General features: G+C 46.9%; 1 protein-coding gene across 1 annotated transcript in view; it reads left to right on the forward strand.

The window, feature by feature from the left end:
• Nucleotides 1-1,867: 1,867 nt before the first annotated feature.
• LOC117057542 (immunoglobulin superfamily member 1-like) overlaps nt 1,868-12,368 on the forward strand; it is a 33,815-nt gene continuing 23,314 nt past the window's right edge. The window contains exons 1-9 of the mRNA XM_033168392.1: nt 1,868-2,004; nt 2,112-2,141; nt 2,911-3,219; nt 4,696-4,998; nt 6,809-7,102; nt 8,061-8,160; nt 9,747-9,931; nt 10,765-11,320; nt 12,311-12,318. Coding sequence (XP_033024283.1) covers nt 1,974-2,004; nt 2,112-2,141; nt 2,911-3,219; nt 4,696-4,998; nt 6,809-7,102; nt 8,061-8,160; nt 9,747-9,931; nt 10,765-11,320; nt 12,311-12,318 — 1,816 coding nt within the window. The 5' untranslated portion in view covers nt 1,868-1,973. The remainder of the gene's footprint in view (nt 2,005-2,111; nt 2,142-2,910; nt 3,220-4,695; nt 4,999-6,808; nt 7,103-8,060; nt 8,161-9,746; nt 9,932-10,764; nt 11,321-12,310; nt 12,319-12,368) is intronic.

The raw sequence follows: 12,368 nt of genomic DNA on the forward strand, positions 1-12,368 counted from the left end.
AACTCAGTGACATCAACTTGGAATTTCACTTATTTTCTGTTTCTCGAACACATGTTCACATGGTCTTGGTAAACCATAGTTTGGCTTCCCATGCCATGTGAACCAGGCCATAATGAATACAACCGTGCCTTAGAAGTTGAACGGAATCCGTTCCGGAAGTCCATCTGACTTTCAAAACATTCGAAAACCAAATTGCGGTTTCTGATTGGCTGCAAGAAGCTCCTGCAGCCAATCAGAAGCCCCGGAAGCCCCGCCGGATGTTCGGGTTCTAAAAAAAGTTCGCAAACTGGAACAATCATTTCTGGGTTTGCAGCATTCAGGAGCCAAAACATACGAGTTCCAGGGCATTCGACAACCAAGGTACGACTGTATATCCAAATCTTAGTGTAACAGCAAATTTAATTTATTTTAGTATTTTAAAACTGTAAACCACCTTGGGTGCCTTGGCAGATAGGCAATACATAAATGCAATGAATATAAATAGTAAATAAATAATTTGTTCATCCCACACTTTTCATTCCATTTACTTTCCTACCCTTTAAAAAACAACAACAAAGAAATGTGGATTTGTTATGGTAGGCAACAGAGAACTTGAATACCCTTAAATCTCCACAACATCACAAATGTGGTTTTGAAAGCTGCTTGCTGCCTCTTCTCCCCCCCCCTTCCTGCCCCCACACCTGCGGCTGCAACTTAAAAAGGGATGTGGTTTGTCAGAAAGTGCAGTCAGCTTACTGTGGTCAACCATATTGTCACACTACAGAATACCTGCATGTCAAGGGGGGGGGGGGAACCGTGTCACAGAACATTGGATGTTTGAGAAGCTGCGGCCTCGTTTGTGGTACAGCACGGCAAGGTGCAATGGAGAGCTGCTGGCTACAGAACAACTTGAGTTCCTCTTTCAGCATCCTCTTTCTTGGCTGGTATGATCAACTGGAAGGTCTCGGGACCAGAGACCAGACAGGAGGATCAGAAACCCAGGTGATGTGTTTACTGAGCCTTTACTGATGAAGTACAAATTCCATCAGCCTCAGCAGGCATGGCCAATGGCTGGGGATGCACAACAATGGTTGGGAATGATGGGGGGCGTAGTTCAGTGACACTTGGAGGCTGTCAACCTTTCCCCCTTTTTTGCGGTAAATTCCCTTATTATAGCATTGGGAAACAGCAGGGAGGGTTGACAGCTATGCAGCCCCCCACACCCGAAATATGTGAAGTAATGGAGGAGGGGTATGTATTTGCCTGAAAGAGTTAGGCCTAAGGAGAAGAGACTTTAAGGCTTTGGGAGCGAGGTTAAGCCCCACCATGACTTAAGGTCCAGCACTTCTCATTATAGACATTCAACACTGTGAAGGAAGGGTGAAGACTGTAAGCAAGTGAGGGTTTCATAGGAGGCAAAGGACACAGCCCTGGGCACCCATAGAAGCAACTAAGTGCTAAGTCGTGTTAGTGGAGGCAGGTGGGGGCATAGCTGTCAACTTTTCCCTTTTCTTGCGAGGAATCCTATTCGGAATAAGGGAATTTCCCTTTAAAAGGGGGTGGGGGGAGTTGACAGCTATGGGGGGGGGGAGAGGAGGGAGGCACAGGCTCCACCACTTTTGTGCACCATTTCCTCAAAAGGTAGGTAATAAAGGAGATGTGAGACATGCATAGAGGAGTTCCTCTTTAGGCAAAACAGTGAACTAGGCTCTGTATCAAGGATGGGCTACAAATGAGGGTTTGGAGAGACCTTTCCTTCCTTTTTATCTTTTGGATTATGTGACTGCACAGCTACCTGGGTGGGGGGAAGTGGTTCGTTGGGTGGTGTAGAAGTGATGACCATGCTATCGGTCACAATTGTACCAGTAAGGGAAGAAGAGTTTTACAGAGGGTTGCTGGGCTTTAGAAGATGCAGACATTCCCTGCATCTTCAGTCAGTTGATGGAAGGCGCTGAGGCAAAATAGGACGATCTACCAGGAACAGAGCCCTCACCATGAAGTTTTCTTTCTCCGTCATCTTTTTGGGTTGGTATTGCAGAGGGGGAAATAGGAGGGTGGAAGGACCAGAGAACGAGATGCTAGTTTCTGTTGCTCAGTTATCTTTCCACTAATGAAATCGTCTGCTTTTCCAGGATGGTGGCTGACTGGGAAGACATTGAAAGGTGAGCTGCGTCCTAGACAAAATAACGTTAATATGTCTAATAATCAGAATGATGTGAATGTGAATAGAAGCTAAATGGCATGCCTTTTCCTAACCAAATTTTTTCCCCCTTGAAGTTAAGATCTACCAACCTTCCTTGCTTGTCTATACACTCCTCAGAGACCACGCCACTATGTTAAAGGTTTCGCTGCTGTTTCTCTCCCACTTCCTGGTCAGTTGGCAACCTTTGTGTTTTGCCACTATTGCTGTGCCACTCATATCAATTTTGCTAATCTATTTGGACTAGCAGCAAAATGCACCAAAACTGGCACAAGCCCTGAGTGGATTGTGGATATTGGGCAACCCAGATCCCAAAGCCTCATCTGAAAGAACCTACAGATTAGTCAGGGTATAGGGATTGGGGGGGGGGAACTTGGTCAACTGTGTTAAAGACAAATCTGTCTAATAATTCACATTTCTTCAAATCATGTGTGAACCAAAACACAGTCATTCTTTGAAATTCGCACTTCTCTGAATTTTGCAATGCATTATTCCAACCCAGTAATGCTGATGAATTTTCTTGGAGAATTAATTAGGAGGCCATCTTGGCTGTGATTCCTGGAAGAAATGTTCCCTGCCTTGCAGGCCTTTCCCCCCTGGACTCCAGCTACAAAAACTGAAGGTGTTGAAAAGACTCTTGGGTTTTTGTTGTTGTTGTTGTTGTTGTTGTTGTGGGAGGTTGTTGCTGTTATTGATATTTTGTATATCTCTTGCTCTCTTTTTTTGCCCAGGACAATCTTATCCCAAGCCTTCCATCTCAGTGGTCCCCAGTAAAATTGTCCCCCTGGGAGGCAATGCTACCATCCACTGCAAGGTGCGCAGTGAAGACTACGAACAAGCAACATTTATTCTGTTCAGAGAACTGGATTCATCTTTGCATGCTTCAGTAGTCAAGAAGTCAGAGTGGAACGAGGTTGCATTTTTCTTTGCCAATGTCAAACTATTAGATGGTGGGATCTACCGATGCCGATACTGCTTCAACTCTTTCTCTGGCGACAGCTGCTCACATTTAAGTGACAGAGTAAAGGTCAAGATAAGAGGTGAGAGCTGGCTGAGTCAAATTTAGAGATGTACGTGAAGTTTTCTAAACTTGAGTCTGGAAATGAGCTTTGGAGGGAAAATAAAAATAGAGGAGAATATAGGAAACCTAAGTTCTTCTCTGGCTCAGACTAAAATCTGAGCCAGGGAAGAATTCCTGTCTTCCCTCTCATCCTCCCTATCAGCCTTTCTGAGCTCACAAATATCCTGTCATCCTTCCCTTTGAAGCTTTACCAGAGCCAGTGTGGTGTAGTGGTTAAGAGCAGTAGACTCGTAATCTGGGGAACCGGGTTCATGTCTCCGCTTCTCCACATGCAGCTGCTGGGTGACCTTGGGCTAGTCACACTTCTGTGAAGTCTCTCAGCCCCACTCACCTCACATAGTGTTTGTTGTGGGGGAGGAAGGGAAAGGAGAATGTTAGCCGCTTTGAGACTCCTTCGGGCATTGATAAAGCGGGATATCAAATCCAAACTCTTCTTCTTCTTCTTCTTGTACCATGTGGCAGCAGCACCACTGCGGCAGCCCAGCTGTGGGGGATGAAGGAGAGGGAAAGAGAGTCTGTATGTGTCTCCTTCCTGGGTCCTTATGCAGCTATGCACTGTGCCAAGACAAAAGATGCAATCGCCTATGGAAAATGCAGTATAGTTTCTAATCTATGCAAACCAAGGCTTTTTAGTGTACTGGCACCAGAAATTTGGAACACTATTCCTACTGATGTCAGACAGGCACCTACAATCTTGATAGATTTCAGTCTGCTGAAAACACATTTGTTTCACCAAACTTTTTAGAGAACTAAGTTGACTCAGCGTTGGTCATTTGTTCTGGATTTTATGCTTTTATAACTTTAAGATTTGAAAGTTTTGTGGTGTTTGAATGATTTTACTGCACACCACCTTGATTTTCTCTCAATGGCAGTTTGTATACATTCTTCTAAAAAGCGTAAGAACTAAAGAAGAGTCCTGCTGGATCAGGCCAATGGGCCATCTAGTTAGTTCAGCTACCTGTTCTCACAGTGGCCAAACAGATGCCTGAATGGGCAACCCACACACAGGGCCCAAGTACAAGAGCCCTCTCCCCTCCTGTGATTTGCAGCTTCTGCCCCAGACCATGGAGGCAGAGCATAGCCATCATGACTAGTAGTCCATGAATCTGTCCAATCCTCTTTCGAAGCTGTCCAAGTGGGAGACCATCACTGCCTCCTGCGGGACTGAGTTCCACGGTTTGATTATGCACTGTGTGAAGAAATCCTTTCTTTTACCTGTGCTGAATCTCCCACCATTCACCTTCATGGGAAGCCCACAAATTCTAGCATTCGTGTGTGTGTGTGTGTGTGTGTGTGTGTGTGTGGTTCTCCCAAAGGGTACTGTCAGGAGTGGAAGGGTCCTTCCTCTTTCTCTCTACCTCCTTCTCCAGCAATGGGGAACCTGTGACAGATCCCCCACCTTCCAAATCTCAGTTCTCTTCTCTTTCTCACCCAGCTCTGCATTTCCCCAAGCCTTCCATCTCGGTGAGCCCCAGTAACATCGTCAAGTTGGGCGGAAATGTCACGATCCACTGTAACAGTCAAGGCTACCAAGATGTAGAGTTCCAGCTCTACAAAAAAGTGGGTCCATCTTTGATTCACGTTGTAATGGAGAAGGCCGGGCAAAAAGGGGTCGTATTTGCTATTGCCAATGCCACACTATTTCACGGAGGAATCTACCAGGGTACATATTGTTTCAAGTCGACCTTCTATGAACTGTGCTCAAATTTCAGCAACAGCATATATATCTACATAAGAGGTAAGGCTATTTGTGTGCTTTAAAGGTGAAGGGGCCCCTGACCATTAGGTCCAGTCGTGTCCGACTCTGGGGTTGCGGCGCTCATCTCGCTCTATAGGCCAAGGGAGCCGGCGTTTGTCTGCAGACAGCTTTCGGGTCATGTGGCCAGCATGACAAAGCCGCTTCTGGCGAACCAGAACAGCGCACAGAAACGCTGTTTACCTTCCTGCCGGAGCGGTACCTATTTATCTACTTGCACTTTGATGTGCTTTCAAACTGCTAGATGGGCAGGAGCTGGGACCGAGCAACGGGAGCTCACCCCGTGGCAGGGATTTGAACCGCCGACCTTCAGATCAGCAAGCCCTAGACTCTGTGGTTTAACCCACAGTGCCACCTGGGTCCCTATTTGTGTGCTTTACCCCTCCTCAAAATAAATGGCACTAACATGGATTTTGTATTCCATGCTGCTGTATATCAAAGGGGAAAGCTGCATTAGCTAAAACATACAAGGTGTTGAGTATCATTAGCAACCTTCTCAAATGGTGCATTCCAGGCTGAAACACATTATTTGCTGCTGAATTTAGCGGGATATGTAGACACAGGCTACCTACACGCTGATCTCTCCAGGGTTTCAGACTGGGGTATTTCCCAATCATATGTGGTGATGCTGGGGACTAAACCAGGCACCTTCTCCCTGCAAATCATTTCCCAGTAAGCTGTGGTCCATCTGTTCATGGACATAGGAATATGAAGAAGAATGACGGCAAACAAAGGCTTGTTTCATTTAAGCCACTCTGGTTCAAACTGAAGCGTAGGGTTAGGCCTTGCAGGATTTTTTAGTGAGAGCCTGTCCACCCTGTGAAAATAAACCCTGGTTTGGAGCTGCTTCAGGTTCTGAAATACTAGAACTACAGGCTATGGAGGAACCTTCTAAATACTGCACACATTCAGTTTATTTGCAGTGGTTCCCGGAGCTGCCCATAAGCCCCTCAAAGTCTTGAGATGGGACAGGATTCAATTCTACCTTCTGACCACCAGGTGGCAAACGTCTACCAAAACCGGAATGGAGATAAACCACACTGTGATGCATGCAAGAGTGGGGAAAAAATCTTTTGATTTTTGGTTTGAAAGCCAAACTTTTGCATGAATGGAACTCTGTAACCTGAATGAATGATACAAATATGTATATGCTTCCTTTCTCTGGATTAATTTTGTGACCAGTGCTCATGCTTCCTTATTGCATATAATTCTGCTGTGAATAATGGGGGGGGGGGAGTTATGAATGGCTGGCACTGAAATCCTGGCCATGAGAATTCTGGTTTAGCACTTTGGCTTCTGAGACGGGACCTGGCATTGCCCCAAACATATCAAATGCATGTATCAAAGTGAATTGGAATCTCACTTTTACATGGCAAAACCTGAGATTCGCAGGGTTTTTACAACTCACTGAAGGCTCAGGTGATAGTTAGCATTTCTCAGCAATGAAGTCTTTTTAAATTAAGGTATGTGCATTGTTGTTGTTGTTGTTTTAAAAAAGCATAATGTTATTGCAAATTTAATAGACTAGACCATAATGTAAACATAACTTTTATAAGCATTGGGAAACAAACAAACAAACAAATGTGTGATTGACTTTACTGTGATAGTTGCTTTATTGTGGTGGTCTGGAACCAAACCCACAATATATCTCTGAGATATGCCTGTATTATAGTAGCAGAATGAGACTGCCTGAGTAGGAAATGAATTGACTGACATGGTCATCAGCAGGAGATATTCCTTGATTACCATAAACATTGCTACTCCCTGCCTCCCCTTTTATTTCAACATGTAGATCCCAGCCTCTCCAAACCATCCATCAGAATGAGACCCGAGGACCCACTTGCTGCAGGCTTCAGTGTCACCATCGAGTGTCACGGACCAGAGAATGGCCTGAACTTTTCTTTGCAGAAGTCCAGCAACCTAATAGCATGGCAGATGGCAGAATCGGACAGAAACACAACTGAGTTCTCTCTTTCCATGATCAGGTTGGAGGATGATGGGAATTATACCTGTCAATATCACCGCAAAGGACATGCCTTTCAGTGGTCGGAGCCAAGTGACGCAATGGGGCTGGAACTTGTGACAGGTGAAGAGCATTGCTTTGTGCCTTTGTTTTCTTTCCTTTTGTGTATACGGCAGGAGTTTGGGGAATTGTGACCTCTATCAAAGCCAAGCACCTCTATGGCGGAAACAAGGCCACATGGCACAGAATGGAGTAACCAGGTGATTTGATTCCACTGGCAATGGCTAAGTAAATGTGGGTTCAGGAACGAATAAGGGAGAGGGAGATAGCCCTTGGAATTGTGGGAAGCATTTGCTTGTATTTACATTATTGTGTTTGGGACCACATTATCGCTCTTTGATATTCAGATGTATCAGGGGTGGCTAACCCACAGCATGTGGATTATATCCAATCCCACTAATTCTTTTCATTTACTTAATATCCTGCCCTTCGGCCTTCCTCTGCTGCCACCAGACTCAGGCTCAGGTTACTCCAGCTCCTCTTCTTGAGTTCCTCATTGTAAGTCCTCACAATCTGCCCAAGCGTTCCCATCTGACCCCCAGAAGACTGTGCCGAACCTGACCTTCTGCTCTCTTCAGCCAGGACCACCCAACCAATCTGTTTGTTGATGAAATTTCAAGCCCACATCATGGAGCAGTAATTCTGAATGGAACACCCAGCAAATGACCAATCACAAACTGACCACTTTTGAATGGCTCCTGCATTTACATAAAAACTGAAAGGCAACATGTGTCCCTGCCATCTTCTCAGTGGAGCTGTCTGTTGGTCCACTGCTTGCAGACTTAGCCTGCTTTGCATCATCTCTCTGGCTCTAATCAGAAGTAAAAGGCAAGTAGAGTAGATTAGAAGATTGCTTCCATTGGCCTGATCCAGCAGGCTGTTCTTAGAAATCAGAAGTAAGTCCCACTGGACTCAATGGGGCTAAGTATGCTGAGGGCCGCAGCCTTGAGGTAATCTCTCTCCCCACCCTGCCTCCATCACAACCAACAATTGCGTAACTCTTCTCTGTCTCACTCTGCAGCAAACACTTTTCCATCCATGGAGATCACCATCCGCCTGGCAGTTGCTGTCTTGGTCCTGCTCTCCTTGGTGCTGATTGTGGCTGAGTTCATGTGCGGCAGGCAAGGCTGAGAAGCTCTGACTCGACTCAGTTCCATGAGTCAAGACCCTTCCTTGAGGCATCCGAGACAAGCAAAGCCACAGGAATCCCATGGAGACTGGTTTCATTTCTTGTTCACATGAAGGCCAAATTTCTATTCTGTGATAACACCAAGGAATCTTTTTGGAAGCAGCTTGGTTGGTGTGAGAATACTGGAGGTTTCTGTTTTCTGTGCCTTTTTTGAGCTTTTTATTTAAGTTTGGAACACTTAACTTACTGCTCAGCTAAGTCCTTCTCAGAGAAATCCCACTGAAATAACTAAGCAAATTGTGTGTATTAAATGCATAACTTATGATTTTATTCTTTGTCTGGGTGTTTTGCTATTATTATTATTGTTATTATTATTAATCACTTATACTAATCATATCAAATGAAAATCATTAAAAAGCATACCTGGCCACCTAAAAACAATGTGACTGTGAATTAATTGCTTTTCTGTTGCTATGAGCTGTGATTGGGCAGGAGTAGCAAACTCCCCGATGCCCATCCTCAGCGAGAAAGCAGTTCCTTAAATCTAGTGGGGGAAATGAGAGGCTTTTGGGGCTATGCAAGCAGAAGACTGTTGTGTGGAGCCAGCATGGAAGGATGCTAGTGCATATCCCATGAAGGAATGGAATGAAAGACCCCTAGTTTAATTTAAGGGTGGCAAAGGCAGGAGGCAGAGATACTGTTGGGGTGCTATTTTAGGGACTGGGGTGGAGAGAGACCACTGTCGAAGCTCTGCAGAATACCCCCCTCTCTCAGAGTCTCGGCGAGAGTGAGGTGTTCTGGAAGCCTTTGCAAGGTTTTCCTCCTGGCCTGGCAGTGAGGCTTTGCAATAAGAGCATGTCCTTGCAGGGCCTGATGCCCGGCCCTATTATTACAGTGCAGCTGCACCACATTTAGCTTCAGGCATCAAAACATCTCAGGCCACTCCTGACATGAAGTCATTCCCAGAGGAGTTCCAGGGAGCCTGGCTCATCGTCCGCTCAGCCTGCAATGAAAGATGAATATAGACCCTGATTTTGTAGAAAGAGGAACTCTGCAGTGTCCCCTCGTATCACTTCTGTTTCTCCTGCTTTTGGATGAAATGGGATAAGGGGAATAACACAGAGTCAGATGTTTCACCCGCAGTGGTTGTCACCATTATCTTAAAGGGAAGGGACTGCCTGCCTTTCTAATGGGGAACGAGTGTAGCTTGGTAGCAGAGCATCTGTTTCGCATGCAGAGGATTCCCGGTTCAATTCCTGACATCTCCAAGTACAATACAAAGAGAATCCTGCCTGAAATCCTGGAAAGCTGCTGCAATTCATTGCAGACAAATCCTTTTCCGCCCCTTTAGGAAGGAGGGGGAGTTGCGGGCATCACAAGCCCAGCACGTGCGCAGGGGATGATCGCATCCCCTGCCATCACTGGCTGACCCCTGGGCGCGGTGCCCAGCGTGCTGGCCAGGTGGGCTCTCTATTACGCGCTTTTGTCCTCTTATGCTTGCAGTTGAACATCCATTTCACGGCTAGATTTATCCCTGGGCTTAATAACGACATTGCGGATGCTTTATCTCGTTTTCAGACAGAACGCTTCCGCTCACTGGCACCAGAGGTGCGGCAGTTACCGGAGCCTTTCCCGGAGTACCTTTGGAGCCTTGGGAGCGAGATGTCTTGAAGGGAGTATCAGCGTCTGTCGCTCCTTCCACATTGAGATCCTATCAAAAAGCGTGGTCCGATTTCATGGGTTTTCGTGCGGGGATGTCAGGGGTGGGGCCGGACTCCCCTCCTAATAAGAAGGAGGTGTTACAGTACCTGTCTCACCTCTGGCGCAAAGGCAGGGCACCTAGGACCTTAAACATCCACTCGGCAGCAATCTCATTCTTCAGCAAAGCGATCTACTCGATCGACCCTTGTGAGGATTTTGTTGTGCGGAAAGCCCTGGAAGGCTGGCGCAGGTTGCAACCCCCTAGTAAGGATGTTAGAAGGCCAATTACCTTTGATATCCTGACCCAAATTCACAAGCAATTAAGGAAGCTATGCTGGTCCAAGTACGAAGCCAGGCTCTTCTCGGCTGCGTACTCTATCGCCTTCTTTGGAGCTCTTAGGGTTGGTGAGGTGGTGGCAGAGGCCCAGGGCACCAGGGGGATTGCACTTGAGGACGTAAGGCTGTCTGCATCGGAAGTGCTGCTCCTCATCCGGCAGTCAAAAACGGACCAACTAGGGAAGGGGGCTTGGATGCGCCTCCCTGCTACTGGTCACGGGGGCCCCTGTCCAGTGAAAGATACTAGGCGTTTCTTGCGTATGAGGCCAGCTGCACCCGGCCCCTTGCTTATTCATCAGGATGGTGCTTGCCTAACTCGGGCTCAGTTCACGCGGGTTATGAGAAAAGCAATCGCTGCCTGCGGCCTCCCCCCTGACAAATTTGCAGCGCATTCCTTTAGAATCGGTTCAGCAACAACGGCGATGCACTTGGGTCTCTCTGTAAAGAAAATCAAAGATCTAGGCCGCTGGAAATCCAAAGCTTACAAAGGGTACCTACGCAACTCTTGGTAAAGCATGGTCAGAACTCTTACCACCTTCTCTCCTACACTTTCTTTTAGGCACCAAAGCAGTTCACATATGGATGGTGGGCAATAGTATCGTGCACTGGGCCCGGGAGCGTGCATCCCAGCGCGGATGGGGTCGTAACTTGGGTCTGCCTCCTAGCGTCAAGATATCCTGGATTACGAGGAGAGGGATGCGTTGGGATGAGTTTCTCCCGGCAGTGAAATCCAGAGCCGCCTCGCAGGGTCCGCCCGACGCCATGGTGATTCAGCTCAGCGAAAACGACCTCGCCTATCGAAAGGGCGTTGATTTGCAATGGAACATATTTGAGGACTTTAACGAAATAGTGGCTTCTTTTCCATCAATGACTTTGTTTTGGTCCACGCTTTTGGAAAGGCGCACCTGGCGCGATTGTGTTTGCCCGATTGCAGTCAACAGAGCCAGAAAATTGTTGGACAAGGCGGTGGCACGCCGGGTGGTGGCCCTGGGGGGGCAAGTCATTCCTCACCCGGCGATAAAATTCAGCGAGGCGGCTCTTTATCGGAATGATGGCGTTCATCTCTCAGATGAAGGAAACGATGCTTGGCTGGCGGATATCGTTTTAGCTATCAGGTATTGGTTGCGGATCTGAGGGTATTGGTGGCGAGCCCCTTCGGGGGCTCGATTGGCGGTTAGGCATTGGTTTATCCCCAGTTAGGATCTCGGTGGGGGGGGAGGTTCGGCCATCACCTCCCCCCAGGCTCTGAAGGGTACTTCAGTAAATGAGTCCGGGGGGGCGTGTCCCTGTCCGAAGCCACGGTGGGCGAGGGCCAAAGGCACGCCCCAGTCCGGTGATCACTGGGTGAGTCCCTAGCTGATGTGCAGCAGCAAGGTTTCTCACCCATCAGTGGTTAACCCTTCTTGGACTGCCAGCACAACGTGCTGGAGTCGGATATTGTTAGTTAGTTCCAATGCCTAAGCCAATACCGCTCAACATCCGTAACCAATAAAGTTGTGGCCTTTTATGCCCATTAACCTTATTTTCGGTGTCCTGTGTCTTCATTTCACCACGGGAGGGATCGGGTATTGACACGCAATACTGGCCTCAATGGACCAACTGACTCACTCATTCTGTGCTCCTTTCTTTGCTTTGTCTGAGGTCTCTCAGTAACCTCCTACTTTTGTTAATGGGGAAAAATTGAAGGAAGTAGTTTAAAATTTGACTTCCATTTTATTTTTTAAGTTTTGTTTTAATGGAAAGATTTCACCACAATCAAACCATGATTTGGAAGTCAGGGAGAACTCTGGTTAATCCAAATGGGAAATGGGAGCTTCTAATATCGTATCTGACAAGAGAGGAAGCACATGACCCTGAGGCTTACTGCGGTTCGTTTATATAGAAGAAAACCATGAATGTCAGAGCTGGGCCTAGGACAGACAGAAATAAATAAATATTTGGGGTCTGGTCATTCCTCTGCAGCGGGGAGCCATCATAACTGCAGTCCCAATGCTTCTGTGGAGCTTAAATTTACAACTCACTCACTATGTATCTGTGAGTCTGTACAGAGGGACACACCACCAAGTCTCCTAATTCTTCCTTAAACATGCTTTTTTGATCAACAGGGTCCAAAGTGACAGCATAGGCACAATGTCTTTGGGAAGGAGGCAGTAAGGGACCAGA

This window comes from Lacerta agilis, chromosome 14, assembly GCF_009819535.1.
Source record: "Lacerta agilis isolate rLacAgi1 chromosome 14, rLacAgi1.pri, whole genome shotgun sequence".
In the NCBI taxonomy this organism is placed as follows: domain Eukaryota; kingdom Metazoa; phylum Chordata; class Lepidosauria; order Squamata; family Lacertidae; genus Lacerta; species Lacerta agilis.